We start from the raw sequence: 17,445 nt of genomic DNA, 5'->3' as shown, positions 1-17,445 counted from the left end.
CCCAGAGAAGTGAAGTGACTTGCCCAAAGTCACACAGCTGACAGTTGGCGGAGCTGGGATTTGAACCCACGACCTCTGACTCCAAAGCCCGGGCTCTTTCCACTGAGCCACGCCGCTTCTCTATATGGTATTTATTGAGTACTTTCTGTGGGCAGAACACTATACTAAACACTTGGGAAAGTACAGTAGAAGAGAGTTAGTGGGTATGACCACCCCTACCCACAAAGAGCTTAGAGTCTACTGTGGGAGACAGACTTAAAACAGATTAAAGAAGGGGAACTATACTCTCAAAACAGCTGTCTTCCCGTTTTAGACTGTGAGCCCACTGTTGGGTAGGGACTATCTCTATATGTTGCCAATTTGTACTTCCCAAGCGCTTAGTACAGTGCTCTGCACATAGTTAGCGCTCAATAAATACGATTGATGATGATGATGATGATGACTCAGTGGAAAGAACACAGACCTGGGAATCAGGTGACCGGGGGTTCTCCCCCTTTTAGACTGTGAGCCCACTGTTGGGTAGGGACTGTCTCTATATGTTGCCAACTTGGACTTCCCAAGCGCTTAGTACAGTGCTCTGCACACAGTAAGCGCTCAATAAATACAATTGATTGATTGATTCTCATCCCAGCTCCGCCAACTGTCTGCTGAGAGACCGCGGGCAACTCACTTCACTTCCCATAGTCTCAATTTCCTCATTCATTCATTCATTCAATCGTATCTATTGAGCGCTTACCGCATGCAGAGCACCCTACTAAGCGCTTGGGAAGTACAAGTTGGCAACATATTCATTCAGTCGTATTTATTGAGCGCTTACTGTGTGCAGAGCACTGTACTAAGCGCTTGGGAAGTCCAAGTTGGCAACATAGAGAGACGGTCCCTACCCAACCGCGGGCTCACAGTCTAGAAATCATCATCATCAATCGGATTTATTGAGCGCTTACTATGTGCAGAGCACTGTACTAAGCGCTTGGGAAGTACAAATTGGCAACATATAGAGACAGTCCCTACCCAACAGCGGGCTCACAGTCTAGAAATCTGTAAAGTGGAGATGAAATACCTGTTCTCCCTCCCCGGTAGACCGTGGGCCCCAAGTGGAACGGGGACCATGTCCGACCTGATTATCGGGTAACAATCTGAGTGCTTAGTACAGTGATTATTGATAATATTCATTAATGGCTATTGTGATGATGATCAGCAAAGAGTAAGTCCTTAGCAAATACCACACTTATTAATATTAAATACCAGCTGGAGCGTGACCAGGAATCTTTCTGCCACTGAGTCTCTCCCTCTAGGCTGTAACCTCCTTGTGGGCAGGGAATGTGTCTACCTACTCTGTTAAAGCCTACTCTCCCAAGTGTTTATTCATTCAATTGTATTTATTGAGCGCTTACTGTGTGCAGCGCACTGTAGTAAGCGCTTGGGAAGTACAAGTTGGCAACATATAGAGACGGTCCCTACCCAATAGTGGGCTCACAGTCTAGAAGGGAGAGACAGACAACAGAACAAAACATGTGGACAGGTGTCAAGTCTTCAGAACAAATAGAATTAAAGCTAAATGCACATCATTAACAAAATAAAATAGTAAATATGTACAAGTAAAATAAATGAGTAATAAATCTGTACAAACATATATACAGGTGCTGTGGGGAACTCAGTACAGTGCTCTGAACACGGTGAGCACTCAGTAGCTATGGTGGGTTTCCCTGTACAAGGTAAGCAGTGTGGCTCACTGGAAAGAGCCCGGGCTTTGGAGTCAGAGGTCATGGGTTCAAATCCTGGCTCCGCCAATTGTCAGCTGGGTGACTTTGGGCAAGTCACTTCATTTCGCTGTGCTTCAGTTCCCTCATCTGTAAAATGGGGATGAAGACTGTGAGCCCCCCGTGGGACAACCTGATCACCTTGTAACCTCCCCAGCGCTTAGAACAGGGCTTTGCACATAGTAAGCGCTTAATAAATCCATCAATCAATCATATTTATTGAGCGCTTACTGTGTGCAGAGCACTGTACTAAGCGCTTGGGAAGTCCAAGTTGGCAACATATAGAGACGGTTCCTACCCAACATCATCATCATCAATCGTATTTATTGAGTGCTTACTATGTGCAGAGCACTGTACTAAGCGCTTGGGAAGTACAAATTGGCAACATCTAGAGACAGTCCCTACCCAACAGTGGGCTCACGGTCTAAAAGGGGGAGACAGAGAACAAAACCAAACGTACTAACAAAATAAAATAAATAGAATAGATATGTACAAGTAAAATAAATAAATAGAGTAATATCATCATCAATCGTATTTATTGAGCGCTTACTGTGTGCAGAGCACTGTACTAAGCGCTTGGGAAGTCCAAGTTGGCAACATATAGAGACGGTTCCTACCCAACATCATCATCATCAATCGTATTTATTGAGTGCTTACTATGTGCAGAGCACTGTACTAAGCGCTTGGGAAGTACAAATTGGCAACATCTAGAGACAGTCCCTACCCAACAGTGGGCTCACAGTCTAAAAGGGGGAGACAGAGAACAAAACCAAACGTACTAACAAAATAAAATAAATAGAATAGATATGTACAAGTAAAATAAATAAATAGAGTAATATCATCATCAATCGTATTTATTGAGCGCTTACTGTGTGCAGAGCACTGTACTAAGCGTTGGGGAAGAACAAGTTGGCACCAGTAATATGTACAAACGTATATACATATATAAATGCCATCATAATATTCATTCAATCGTATTTATTGATTGCTGTGTGCAGAACACTGTGCTAAGCAATCATAGTAATATAATAATTATATATTATAATGTATAATAATTATATATATATATAATATAATAATCCCGGCCTTGTCCTCTGCGCGCCCGCGCGGTTGCCATGGAGACGGCCCCTCCAAACCGGAAGTCCCGCCTCCGGGCGTTCCAAGAAAAAGCTTCCGCGGGCATCCTCTCCCGCCACAGATTTGGGTTTAAGGAAAAAAGGGCAAATCCGTTCCATCCTCGAGGAATCCTACGGCCAACGAAGGTGGGATCGTTCCTGGTTGGGAGAGGAAACGTCCCGAATTAAAAATCCACCAATTAGAGCAGTGCTTGGTGCAAAGGAAGCGCTTAATTAATCAATCAATCAATCAATCAATCGTATTTATTGAGCGCTTACTGATACCACTGGTATACCATAGTTATTAGAAGCAGCGTGGCCCAGTGGAAAGAGCCCGGGCTTTGGAGTCAGAGGTCGTGGGTTCAAATCCCGCCTCCCCCACTTGTCAGCTGGGTGACTTTGGGCGAGTCACTTCAGTTCTCTGGGCCTCAGTTCCCTCATCTGGAAAATGGGGATGAAGACTGTGAGCCCCCTGTGGGACAACCTGATCACCTTGGAACCTCCCCAGCGCTTAGAACAGTGCTTAGTAAGCGCTTAATAAATGCCGTTATTATGATGATGATGATGATTATTACAGCGCTGTAGGCAAAGGAGAAACACAGAAGATGCGTGGCTCAGTGGAAAGAGCCCGGGCTTTGGAGTCAGAGGTCATGGGTTCGAATCCCACTCCGCCAACTGTCAGCTGTGTGACTTTGGGCAAGTCACTTCACTTCTCTGGGCCTCAGTTCCCTCATCTGTAAAATGGGGATGAAGACTGTGAGCCCCCCGGGGGACAACCTGATCACCTTGTATCCTCCCCAGCGCTTAGAACGGTGCTTGGCACATAGAGGTCGTGGGTTCAAATCCCGCCTCCGCCACTTGTCAGCTGGGTGGCCTTGGGCAAGTCACTTCACTTCTCTGGGCCTCAGTTCCCTCATCTGTAAAATGGGGATGAAGACTGTGAGCCCCGTGGGACAACCTGATCACCTTGTAACCTCCCCATTGCTTAGAACAGTGCTTGGCACATAGTAAGCGCTTAACAAATACCATCATTGTTATTATTATTGTATCCCCCAGCGCTTAGAACAGGGCTTGGCGCATAGTGAGCGCTTAACAAATACCATTCATTCATTCATTCAATCGTATTTATTGAGTGCTTACTGTGTGCAGAGCACTGTACTAAGCGCTTGGAAAGTACAGGTTGGCAACATATAGAGACGGTCCCTACCCAACAGTGGGCTCCCAGTCTAGAAGGGAGAGACAGAGAACAAAGCAAAATATATTAAGAAAATAAAATAAATGGAATATGTACAAGTAAAATAAATTCATTCATTCATTCAATTGTATTTATTGAGCGCTTACTGTGTGCAGAGCACTGGACTGGGCGCTTGGGAAGTCCAAGTTGGCAACATCTAGAGACGGTCCCTACGCAACAGCGGGCTCACAGTCTAGAAGGGGGAGACAGATAACAAAACATATTAACAAAATAAAATAAATAGAATAAATATGTACAAATAAAATAAATAGAGTAATAAATATGTACAAATACCATTGTTATGAGAAGCAGGGTGGCTCAGTGGAAAGAGCCCGGGCTTTGGAGTCAGATCATAGGTTCGAATCCCGGCTCCGCCACATGTCTGCTGTGTGACCTTGGAAAAGTCACTTCACATCTCTGAGCCTCAGTTCCCTCAACTGGAAAATGGGGATGAAGACTGTGAGCCCCCCAAGTGGGACAACCTCATTACCTTGCTGCCCCTCCCCAGCGCTTAGAACGGTGCTTTGCACATAGTAGGCGCTTAACAAATGCCATCATCATCATTATTATCATGATGATGATGATTAACAAAAGTGGCTCAGTGGAAAGAGCCCGGGCTTGGGAGTCTGAGGTCACGGGTTCGAATCTCGGCTCTGCCACATGTCTGCTGTGTGACCTTGGGCAAGTCACTTCATCATCATCATCATCATCATCATCAATCGTATTTATAGAGCGCTTACTATGTGCAGAGCACCGTACTAAGCGCTTGGGCAGTACAAATTGGCAACATATAGAGACAGTCCCTACCCAACAGTGGGCTCACAGTCTTAAAGGGGGAGACAGAGAACAAAACCAAACATACTAACAAAATAAAATAAATAGGATAGATATGTACAAATAAAATAAATAAATAAATAGAGTAATGAATATGTACAAACATATGTACATATATACAGGTGCTGTGGGGAAGGGAAGGAGGTAAGATGGGGGGGATGGAGAGGGGGACGAGGGGGAGAGGAAGGAACTTCTCTTACTTGTACATATCTATTCTATTTATTTTATTTTGTTAGTATGTTTGGTTTTTTTTTCTCTGTCTCCCCCTTTTAGACTGTGAGCCCAATGTTGGGTAGGGACTGTCTCTATATGTTGCCAATTTGTACTTCCCAAGCGCTTAATACGGTGCTCTGCACATAGTAAGCGCTCAATAAATATGATTGATTGATTGAGCCTCAGTTACCTCATCTGTGAATGGGGATTAAGATTGTGAGTCCCACGTGGGACAACCTGATCACCTTGTATCCCCCCAGCGCTTAGAGCGGTGCTTTGCACATAGTAAGCGCTTAACAAATGCCATTATTATTATTATCACCATCATCATCAAAGGGAGGAGGGGTCCGGAACTAGGAGGGCGGGGCGGGGGTTTCCGGACGGGCCGGATTCGGGGGGCGCCGCTGGTCCAGCCCGCGCGGTTGCCCGGGTAACGGAGCGCGCCCAGGGAGGCGCTCATCAGAGGAGGAGGAGGAGGCCAGAGGCCAGAGGAGGGGCCGCAGCATGGTAGGGGCCCCAACAGCCTCCCCTCCACCGACTTCGCCCTCACCCTGACGGCTCTCTACCGTTAATTACCGTCATCATAATAATGATGGCATTTATTAATAATAATAATAATAATGATGGCCTTTATTAAGCGCTTACTATGTGCAAACCACTGTTCTAAGCGCTGGGGAGGTTGCAAGGTGATCAGGTTGTCAATCAATCAGTCGTATTTATTGAGCGCTTACTGTGTGCAGAGCACTGTACTAAGCGCTTGGGAAGTCCAAGTCGGCAACATCTAGAGACAGTCCCTACCCAACAGTGGGCTCACAGGCTAGAAGGGGGAGACAGAGAACAAAACCAAACATACTAGCAAAATAAAATAAATAGAATCGATATGTACGAGTGTGGGCTCACAGTCTTCATCCCCGTTTTGCAGATGAGGGAACTGAGGCCCAGAGAAGTGAAGTGACTTGCCCAAAGTCACACAGCAGACAAGTGGTGGAGGCAGGATTTGAACCCATGACCTCTGACTCCAAAGCCCGGGCTCTTTCCACTGAGCCACACTGCTGAGCACTTACTGTGCCCTCAGACCCCGAGGGAGCAAAGGATAGCGACAGTCACCTCCTCCAGGAGGCCTTCCCACACTGAGCCCCCTCCATCACCTCCTCCAGGAGGCCCCTCCCCAACCCCCCCCGCCCTACCTCCTTCCCCTCCCCACAGCACAGAATAATAGATTTATTATTCTATTCATTTTCCTGTACATATTTACTATTCTATCTATTTTGTTAATGATGTGCATCTGGCTTTGCTTCTATTTATGCTGATGACGTGACACCCGTCCACATGTTTTGTTTTGTTGTCCGTCTCCCCCTTTTAGACTGTGAGCCCACTGTTGGGTAGGGACTGTCTCTAGATGTTGCCAACGTGTACTTCCTAAGCGCTTAGTACAGTGCTCTGCACACAGTAAGCGCTCAATAAATACGATTGATTGATTGATTGAGCCCATTGTTGGGTAGGGACCGTCTCTATATGTTGCCGACTTCTACTTCCCAAGCACTTAGTCCAGTGCTCCGCACACAGTAAGTGCTCAATAAATACGATTGAGTGAATGAACGAATAATATTATTATTAGCTCAGGCTCGGGCTCGGGAGTTAGAGGTCATGGGTTCTAATCCCGGCTCCAGGTTAGACCTCTAATCCCGTTTTCCAGATGAGGAAATTGAGGTCCGGTGAAGGTAATGACTTGCCCAAGTCCACACAGCCAGAAAGTAGTGGAGCCACGATTAGAACTGAGGTCCTTTCTCTCCCAGACATATAATCTTTCCACTAGATCATGCTACAGGAAGTTTTTATTGTGAGGAAGCTTCTCAGTTGTTCTCCATTTCTTCTGCAAAAGGGGCAATGATCTGCTTTAAAAAAAGGAGGCATTTTAAGGACATTTTGATGATCAAAGAGATAAAAGAGTGGATCGGGGTTCGACAGGAAAGGTGGAACCCTTGTCCTTTGAAATCTTTAAGGAAAGAGCAGGCAGCCCCAGCCATGGAAAGTTCACTCATTCTCCTGGCTGGATACAAGGGACCGAACCAGGTGATCTGTTGAACTCCTGACCAGCCCTGGGAGTCGTGATCTGGTTCTTGATAAAGTGCTCTCATTTTATACTTCTAATCAAGCGAATGGGGCTGCTGACTTGTTTGCAGTGGAAGAATTGGTGTCCGACAGGCAATGACGCTCCCCTGCCTTCAAATCCCTGTTGTTGGGTAGGGATTGTCTCTGTCTGTTGCCGAACTGTACTTTCCAAGCGCTGAGTCCAGGCAATGACGCTCCCCTGCCTTCAAAGCCCTGTTGTTGGATAGGGATTGTCTCTATCTGTTGCCAAATTGTACTTTCCAAGCGCTAAGTCCAGGCAATGATGCTCCCCGACCGTCAAATCCCTGTTGTTGGGTAGGGATTGTCTCTATCTGTTGCCGAATTGTACTTTCCAAGCTCTAAATCCAGGCAATGACGCTCCCCTGCCTTCAAAGCCCCGTTGTTGGGTAGGGATTGTCTCTATCTGTTGCCGAATTGTACTTTCCAAGAGCTAAGTCCAGGCAATGACGCTCCCCTGCCTTCAAAGCCCCGTTGTTGGGTTGGGATTGTCTCTATCTGTTGCCAAATTGTTCTTTCCAAGCGCTAAGTCCAGGCAATGACGCTCCCCTGCCTTCAAATCCCTGTTGTTGGGTAGGGATTGTCTCTATCTGTTGCCGAATTGTTCTTTCCAAGCGCTAAGTCCAGGCAATGACGCTCCCCTGCCTTCAAATCCCCGTTGTTGGGTAGGGATTGTCTCTATCTGTTGCCAAATTGTACTTTCCAAGCGCTGAGTCCAGGCAATGACGCTCCCCGGCCGTCAAAGCCCCGTTGTTGGGTAGGGATTGTCTCCATCTGTTGCCGAATTGTACTTTCCAAGCGCTAAATCCAGTGCTGTACACACAGTAAGCGCTCAATAAATACGATTGAACGAATGAATAAATTCATTGAATAGATTGAATTCATTGAATTGAATTCATTGAATTGAATTGAATTCAATGAATTGAATTCATTGAATAAATGAATTGAATCATTGAATAAATGAATAAATGAATAAAGCGCTCAATAAATACGACTGATGATGATGATGATGAATGAAAGCCCTATTGAGGGCTCAACTCCTCCAAGAGGCCTTCCCAGACTAAACCCCTCCTTTCCTCTTCTCCCACTCCCTTCTGGGTCACTCCGACTTGCTCCCTTTGTTCTTCCCTCCTCCCAGCCCCACAGCATCATCATCATCATCATCAGCAATCGTATTTATTGAGCACTTACTATGTGCAGAGCACTGTACTAAGCGCTTGGGAAGTCCAAGTTGGCAACATCTAGAGACAGTCATCATCATCATCAATCGTATTTATTGAGCGCTTACTGTGTGCAGAGCACTGTACTCAGCGCTTGGGAAGTCCAAGTTGGCAACATCTAGAGACAGTCATCATCATCATCAATCGTATTTATTGAGCGCTTACTATGTGCAGAGCACTGTACTCAGCGCTTGGGAAGTCCAAGTTGGCAACACATAGAGACAGTCCCTACCCAACAGTGGGCTCACAGTCTAAAAGGGGGAGACAGAGAACAAAACCAAACATATTAACAAAATAAATAGAATAGATATGTACAAGTAAAATAAATAAATAAATAGAGTAATAAATAAATACAAACATATATACAGCACTTACGTGCATATCTGTGAGCCCACTGTTGGGTAGGGACTGTCTCTATATGTTGCCAGTTTGTACTTCCCAAGCGCTTAGTACAGTGCTCTGCACATAGTAAGCGCTCAATAAATACGATTGATGATGATGATATCTGTCATTTATTTATTTGAATCGATGTCTGCCCACCCCCCCCGCCTCTAGACTGTAAGCTCGTCGTGGGCAGGGAATGTGCCCGTTTATTGTTGTATCGTGCTCTCCCGAGCGCTTAGTCCAGTGCTCTGCACACAGTAAGTGCTCAATAAATACGATTGATTGAATGAATGAATGAAGTTGACGTCGTCTTTCTGCTTTCCTTCTTAGATCCTCTCCCGGGCCAAGCCTGCCGTCGGAAGCGACCTCCAGCAGGCGGATAAGTACAAGAAGAAAGGGAGGAAAATTCCCAAGCTAGAAGACTTGTTATTACAAAGGGATTTCACCGGCGCCATCACCTTGCTGGAGGTAATGACTCTGGAGGAGAAACCCACAGTAAAGCAAAACCCAATTTTTTTACGGCATTTGTTAAGCACTGACTGGGTGCCAGGCACTGTACTAAGCCCTGGGAGTACGTACAAGCTAATAAAAATAATAATGATGGCATTTGTTAAGCGCTTACTATGTGCAAAGCACTGTTTTAAGTGTCGGGGGGGGATACTAAGCGATCACGTTGTCCCACGTGGGGCACACAGTCGTAATCCCCGTTTTACAGATGAGGTAACGAAGGCACGGAGAAGTGACGCGGCTTGCCCAAGGTCACACAGCAGACAGGAGTGGAGCCGGGATTTGAACTCAGGTCCTCAGACTCCGAGGGCTGTGTTCTTCCCCTTAGGTCACACTGCTTCTGAATTAAAACCAGTCCATCAGGGGTCAACTGATAGTATTTCTTGAGTGTGTGCAAAGCACCGTACTAAGTATTTGGCAGTGACAACACAACAGGTTTGGTAGATATATTCCCTGCCCACAACTAGCTAACCATCAAGAGCCTTTGTCATCAATTTGGGTACTGGCATTTGCCGGCAAAGCAGATCCAGCCATTTTGTAAAATTTTTTCCAGATGCGCCCTAGGAAAACATTACTTTTTTTCCAAAACTGAGTTTTGCCTTTCCTTTTTTCTTTCTCTTTGTTTCAACGTATCTGGAACCTTGGAGTTCAAACGTCATGAGGGAGAGCAAAGTGAGGATTCTGACCTGTGGATGGGATACTTTGCCTTTCACTTGGGAGATTATAAACGAGCCTTGGAGGTGAGTAAATAAATAAAAGGTATCATCATCATCATCAATCGTATTTATTGAGCGCTTACTGTGTGCAGAGCACTGTACTAAGCGCTTGGGAAGTACAAATTGGCAACACATAGAGACAGTCCCTACCCAACAGTGGGCTCACAGTCTAAAAGGGGGAGACAAAACCAAACATACTACAAAATAAAATAGAATAGATATGTATAAAATAGAATAGATTTGTAGGTATCAAAAGATGGTTGGCCCTTGGGGATGACTGAGTGGTAAACCGTCCTGGTACTGTGGATTGGGTACTTTGCCTTTCACTTGGGAGATTATAAACGAGCCTTGGAGGTGAGTAAATAAATAAAAGGTATCAAAAGATGGTTGGCCCTTGGGGATGACTGAGTGGTAAACCGTCCTGGTAAAGAACAGGTGAAGAACTTCTGAATACATTTGTATTCATTCATTTATTCAGTCGTACTTATTGAGTACTTACTGTGAACCATTTGGTTATTCTCAAGTCTGTGATATCTGTTGGCCATCATTCATTGATTCAGTAGTATTTAGTGAACCCTTACTTTGTGCAGAGCACTACTAAGCCCCTTCCTTCCTCTCCCCCTTGTCCCCCTCTCCATCCCCCCATCTTACCTCCTTCCCTTCCCCACAGCACCTGTATATATGTATAGATGTTTGTACATATTTATTACTCTATTTATTTATTTTACTTGTACATATCTATTCTATTTATTTTATTTTGTTAGTATGTTTGGTTTTGTTCTCTGTACTAAGCGCTGTACTAAGCACTTGGGAAACTATAGTGGACCTTCTCTGACTGAGCCCCCTTTTTCCTTTCCTCCTCCCCATCCCCCCCATCCCACCTCCTTCCCCTCCCCGCAGCACCTGTATATATGTTTGTACAGATTTATTACTCTATTTTACTTGTACATATTTGCTGTTCTATTTATTTTTGTTAATGATGTGCATTTAGCTTTAATTCTATTTGTTCTGACGACTTGACACCTGTCCACATGTTTTGTTGTCCGTCTCCCCCTTCTAGACTGTGAGCCCGTTGTTGGGTAGGGACCATCTCTAGATGCTGCCGACTTGGACTTCCCAAGCGCTTAGTCCAGTGCTCTGCACACAGTAGGCGCTCAATAAATACGATTGAATGCATGAAAGTGGCCCCAAGAGCCGGGCAGGGGCAGGAAGGGGAAACCCGGCAGTCCCTAAAAAATTGAGGTGGACTTTGGTCCCCTTCGGCAAGGCCACCACACGCCAGGCCGACCCTCCAGCTCCCTGCTGGGCCAACGGATCGGGACCCACCGCCTTCGGAAGGATTTCCACAGTCTCTCCATCTTTCAGAGAAGCAGCGTGGCTCATTGGAAAGAGCCCGGGCTTTGGTGTGCTTCCCAAGCGCTTAGTACAGTGCTCTGCACATAGTAAGCTCTCAATAAATGCGATTGATTGATTGATTGATTGATTGGAGTCAGAGGTCATGGGTTCAAATCCCGGCTCCACCGATTGTCAGCTGGGTGACTTTGGGCAAGTCACTTCACTTCTCTGGGCCTCAGTGACCTCATCTGTAAAATGGGGATGAAGACTGTGAGCCCCAAGTGGGACAACCTGATCACCTTGTAACCTCCCCATTGCTTAGAACAGTGCTTTGCACATAGTAAGCGCTTAACAAATGCCATAATTTTTATTATTATTATTATTATTGTTGTTGTTGTTGTTGTTGTTATTATTATTATTATTATTATTATTATTTCAGGAGTACGAGACTGTGACCAAAGAGGAAAACTGCAATCCGGACGTTTGGGTCAACCTCGCCTGCACCTATTTCTTCCTGGGGATGTACAAGCAGGCGGAAGCAGCCGCGCTGAAAGGTCAGAAGAGCTGTCTGCCCCCTCTTTGTTGGGGAGCCACCCATCCGGGAGAAATATTGAGAAGCAGGGTGGCTCAGTGGAAAGAGCACGGGCTTTGGAGTCAGAGGTCATGGGTTCAAATCCCGGCTCCGCCAATTGTCAGCTGGGTGACTTGGGGCAAGTCACTTCACTTCTCTGGGCCTCAGTTCCCTCATCTGTACAATGGGGATGAAGACTGAGCCCCTCATAGGACAACCTGATCACCTTGTAACCTCCCCAGCGCTTAGAACAGTGCTTTGCATAGTAAGCACTTAATAAAAGCCCTCAGTATTATTATTATTATTATTTTTATTATCTGGTAGTGATATTTATGGAGCTCTTACTGTGTGCAGAGCACTGGACTAAGCGCTCGGGAGAGTACAGTACAGCAGAGTTGGCAGACACTTTCCCTGTCCACAACGAGCTTATGGTCTAGAGGGGGAGGCAGACATGAATATAAATCAATAATGTATTATCTATCATTTATGGGTAATAATAGTAACGAAGGTATTTGTTAAGCTCTTACTGTGTGCCAAGGAATGTGCCCTAGAGAAGGAGGCAGACATGAATATAAATCAATAATGTATTATCCATCATTTCTGGGTAATAATAATAATAATAATAATAATGGCATTTATTAAGCACTTACTATGTGCAAAGCACTGTACTAAGCGCTGGGGAGATTACAAGGAGATCAGGTTGTCCCACGGGGGGCTCACAGTCTTAATCCCCATTTTCCAGATGAGGGAACGGAGGCCCAGAGAAGTGAAGTGACTTGCCCAAAGTCACACAGCTGACAATTGGCAGAGCCGGGATTCGAACCCATAACCCCTGACTCCAAAGCCCGGGCTCTTTCCACTGAGCCACGCTGCTTCTCTGTAGTATTTGTATTTGTAATAATAGTAATTTGTAAGTATAGTAAATAGTAAGTATTTGTAATACTTACAAGTAGGAAGTATTTGTAATAATAGTAATGAAGGTATTTGTTAAGCTCTTACTGTGTGCCAAGTAATGTGCCCTAGAGAGGGAGGCAGACATGAATATAAATCAATAATGTATTATCTATCATTTCTGGGTAATAACAGTAATTAAGGTATTTGTTAAGCTCTTACTGTGTAGCGACTGGGGTAGGTACAAGATAATCTGGTTGGACCCAGTCCCCGTCTCACGTGGGGCTACGGTTTTGATCCCCGTTTTGCAGATGAGGTAACTGAGGCATGGAGAAGTGACTCCCCCAAAGTCACACAGTAAATAAGTGATGGAGCCGGGATTAGAACCCAGCTCCTTCTGATTCCCAAGCCCAGGCTGTTGCCAGGAGGCCACGCCGTTTCATAAGAGCCCCAATGGCTTGACTTAGGTGAAGCAAGGAAAGCCTCTGCGGAAGGGTGGGTGGGGAGAAAAGTTTGCAAGGTCTGGCCTGAGATGGAAGATGATAATAATAATAATAATAATAATAATAATAATAATAATAATAATGCTGGCATTTAAGTGCTTACTATGTGCCAAGCACTGTTCTAAGCGCTGGGGGGGATACAGGGTGATCAAGGTTGTCCCACGTGGCGCTCACAGTCTTCATCCCCATTTTCCAGATGAGGGAACTGGGGCCCCGAGAAGTGAAGTGACTTACCCAAGGTCACACAGCTGACAAGGGGCGGAGCCAGGATTCGAACCCATGACCTCAGACTCCCCAACCCGGGCTCTTTCCACTGAGCCACGCTTCTTCGAGGCAATACAAGGCAATCGGGTTGGACACAGTCTGTCTCCCAGATAGGGCTCCCGGTCTTAATCCCAGTTTTACAGATGAGGGAACTGAGGCGCAGAGGGAGTGGAAGTGACTTGCCCAAGTTCACCCAGGGAAAAAGCGGCGGAGGCAGGATTAGAACCCAGGTCATTCTGACTCCCAAACCCGTGTTCTACCTACTAGTCCATGCTGCTTCTCTAGAATAGTAATAATGACGGTGGCATTTGTTAAACTCCTACAACAATAATAATAATAATAATAATGGCATTTATTAAGCGCTTACTATGTGCAAAGCACTGTTCTAAGCACTGGGGGGATACAAGGTGATCAGGTTGCCCCACAGGGGGCTCACAGTCAATCTCCATTTTACAGATGAGGTAACTGAGGCACAGAGAAGTTAAGTGACTTACCCAAGGTCACACAGCTGGCAATTGGTGGAGCCAGGATTTGAACCCATGACCACTGACCCTAAGGCCCGGGCTCTTTCCATTGAGTCACGCTGCTTGTGCCAAGCGCCGTAGTAAGCACTGAGGGATGTACAAAATGATCAGGTCCCATATGGAGTTCGCAGTCTGAGTACGAGGAGAGCAGGTATTGAATCCCCATTTTGCAGATGAGGGAACTGAGTCCCAGGGAAACAGCGGGGCCTGGTGGGAAGAGCCCGAGCCTGGGAATCAGAGGACCTGGGTTCGAATCCCAGCCCCGCCACGTGTCTGCCGCGTGACCTTGGGCAAATCACGTCAATCTTGGCCTCAGTTCCCTCTTCTGTAAAATGGGGATTAAGACCGTAAGCCCCGTATGGTTGGACTGTGCCCAACCTGATTATCTTGTATCTACCCTAGCGCTTAGTACGGTGTTTGGCACGTAGTAAGCACCTAACAAATACCATTAAAAAAAAAAATCAACCCGGAAGCAACATCCTCTGGGCTATGGAGGTGATAGTTGAGGGTGGAGAGTGGGATATGCTGGGATTGAGGGAGCGTGACTTCCCTGCCAGTTCTTCCAGTGCTTAGAACAGTGCTTTGCACATAGTAAACGCTTAACAAATGCCATCATTATCATTATTATTATTTGGGGTGCGAGTGAGGAGTGACTAATCCTCTAATTCTCCCTTGCTTTCAGCTCCTAAAAGCCGACTTCAGACCCGCCTCCTCTTCCACTTGGCTCATAAGGTATTTGTTGGTTTTACTTCTTCCCTCTCTGCCCGCTTTCACCCAACCAACAATATCGAGGTGGGCGGGGAATGGGACCGTTACATCGTACTCTTTCCAGCGCTTGGTACAGTGCCCTGCGCAAAGTAAGCGCTCCATAAATACAATCGACCGACCGACTGAATGACTTAATCCAATAGGCCACGCTGCCCCTCTTTCGACGTTCGTCCGAGGCCTGAACTTTAAAGTTTATCGTTCCTGTTCTTGGAAAAGAAAGCCAGGGCCCCGTGACTGCAAGTGGGGTGTTGAAGAATCATCTTATTCTTCCGAAGGTTTGGGCTTGGCCATGGCAAAACCAAGGCAGATCGGGGAACGATCCACAGCGTGCAGGAAATGGGATATTCTGATTGCGGTGGATACTTTGTTCCCGTTAACATCCCATGAGGTTGGACACAGTCCCTGTCCCACCTAGGGCTCACAGTCTTAGCCCCCATTTTACAGATGCGATAACTGAGGCCCGGAGAAGTGAAGTGACTCGCCCAAGGTCACACAACAGACAAGTGGCGGAGCCGGGATTAGGGTCAAGATATTACTTTCAACTTGACTCTGCACGTTCTCCCTCCCGCGGTCGTCCCCTGTCCCGTCTGAGCGGGGAATATGTCTGCCGTTACATTGTATTCCCCCAAGGACAGTGCTCTGCACTCAGTAAGCGCTGAAAAATCCTGACTGACTGACTGACGCCTGCAAACGATCCCTAAGTCTGACCCGGAGGAGACTGAGGGATCAGTCCCTCCCTCTTTCCCTTCCACTCTGTTTCAGTTCAACGACGAGAAGAAGCTGATGAGCTTCCACCAGAATCTCCAGGACATCACCGAAGATCAGCTGAGCTTGGCATCCATCCACTACATGCGTTCCCACTACCAGGAGGCCATCGACATCTACAAGCGCATCCTGCTGGATAACCGGTGCGGACCCAGCCTCCCTCCTCCAAAATATCTTTCCCAGAGGGTGGAAAAGTGTCAGTCAGGCATTCATATTTATTAAGCATGCAGAGTGCATGCAGAGCACTGTATTAAGAGCTTGGAAGAGCACAGTAGGAGAATAGACAGACACGTTCCCTGCCCGCAACGAGTTTACAATCTGGGAGGGGGGCTAGAGAGAGAGAGAGAGAGAGGAAGAAAGGAGGGAGAGAGGGAGGGAAGGGAGGAAGGAAGGAAGGAAGGAAGGGAGAAAGGAAGGAGGGAGGGAAGAGAGGGAGGAAGAAAGGAAGGGAGGAAGGAAGGAAGGGAGAAAGGAAGGAGGGAGGGAGGGAAGAGAGGGAGGAAGAAAGGAAGGGAGAAAGGAAGGAAGGAAGAAAGGAAGGAGGGAGGGAGGGAAAGGAGGAAGGAAGGAAGGGAGGTAAGGAAGAGAGGGAGGAAGAAAGGAAGGGAGAAAGGAAGGAGGGAGGGGAGGAAGGAAGAAAGGGAGGGAGGGAAGGAAGGAAGGAAGACAGGAAGGAGGGAGGGAGGGAAGGGACAAAGGGAGGGAAGGAAGGGAGGGAGGGAAGAGAGGGAGGAAGAAAGAAAGGAATGAGGGAGGGAAGGGAGGAAAGAAGGAAGAAAAGAAGGAGGGAGCGAGGGAAGGGAGGAAGAAAGGAAGGAGGGAGGGAAGGGAGGAAGGAAGGGAGGGAAAAAGGAAGGAGGGAGGGAGGGGAGGAAGGAAGAAAGAAAGGGAGGGAAGGGAGGAAGGCAGGAAGAAAGGAAGGAGGGAGGGAGGGAAGGGAGAAAGAAAGGAAGGAGGGAGGGAAGGGAGGAATAAAGGGAGGGAGGGAGGAAGGAAGGAAGGAAAGAAAGAAAGAAAATAGTGTAGTAGATAGAGTCCGGGCTTGGGAATCAGAAGGTCATGGGTTCTAATCCCAGCTCCACCACTTAATAATAATAATAATAATAATGATGGCATTTATTAAGCGCTTACTAAGTGCAAAGCACTGTTCTAAGTGCCGGGGAGGTTGCAAGGTGATCAGGTTGTCCCACGGGGGGCTCACAGTCTTAATCCCCGTTTTACAGCTGAGGTAACTGAGGCCCAGAGAAGTGAAGTGACTTGCCCAAAGTCACACAGCTGACAATTGGCGGAGCCGGGATTTGAACCCATGACCTCTGACTCCAAAGCCCAGGCTCTTTCTGCGGAGCCACACTGCTTCTTCACAGCACCTGTCTGCTGTGTGACCTTGAGCAAGACACTTCACTTCTCTGGGCCTCAGTTACCTCATCTGTAAAATGGGGGTGAAGACTATGAGCCCCAGGTGGGATGAGGGACTGTATCCAGGCCGATTTGCTTGTGTGCACATAGTAAGTGCTTAATAAATACCATTAGAAAAGAAAGGGGGGGGGGGGGCAGGGAGAGAGAGAGAGAGAGAGCAGAGGAATAGAAAACTGGTCCCTCATATTCAGTAGGAGAGGTGTGTGTTTGTGTGTGTGAGCGCTAGCGGAGAACTAGAGAACTCCTGGCTGCATATTCATTCATTCAAACGTATTTATTGAGCGCTTACTGTGTG

The 17,445-nt window shown here is 46.7% G+C and overlaps 1 protein-coding gene across 2 annotated transcripts in view; it reads left to right on the top strand.

Moving 5' to 3' along the window:
* Positions 1 to 5,628: 5,628 nt before the first annotated feature.
* The window catches only part of TTC26 (tetratricopeptide repeat domain 26), a 44,373-nt gene continuing 32,556 nt past the window's right edge, over positions 5,629 to 17,445 (top strand). For both annotated transcript variants that reach the window (XM_038754385.1, XM_038754386.1), the window contains exons 1-6: positions 5,629 to 5,663; positions 9,221 to 9,358; positions 10,045 to 10,137; positions 11,888 to 12,002; positions 14,884 to 14,933; positions 15,732 to 15,877. In XM_038754385.1, coding sequence (XP_038610313.1) covers positions 5,661 to 5,663; positions 9,221 to 9,358; positions 10,045 to 10,137; positions 11,888 to 12,002; positions 14,884 to 14,933; positions 15,732 to 15,877 — 545 coding nt within the window. In that variant the 5' untranslated portion in view covers positions 5,629 to 5,660. The remainder of the gene's footprint in view (positions 5,664 to 9,220; positions 9,359 to 10,044; positions 10,138 to 11,887; positions 12,003 to 14,883; positions 14,934 to 15,731; positions 15,878 to 17,445) is intronic.

This window comes from Tachyglossus aculeatus, chromosome 11, assembly GCF_015852505.1.
Source record: "Tachyglossus aculeatus isolate mTacAcu1 chromosome 11, mTacAcu1.pri, whole genome shotgun sequence".
In the NCBI taxonomy this organism is placed as follows: Eukaryota; Metazoa; Chordata; class Mammalia; order Monotremata; family Tachyglossidae; genus Tachyglossus; species Tachyglossus aculeatus.
The sequence above is the reverse complement of the archived record's forward strand: the minus strand, read 5'-3'. Positions and strand labels throughout refer to the sequence as shown.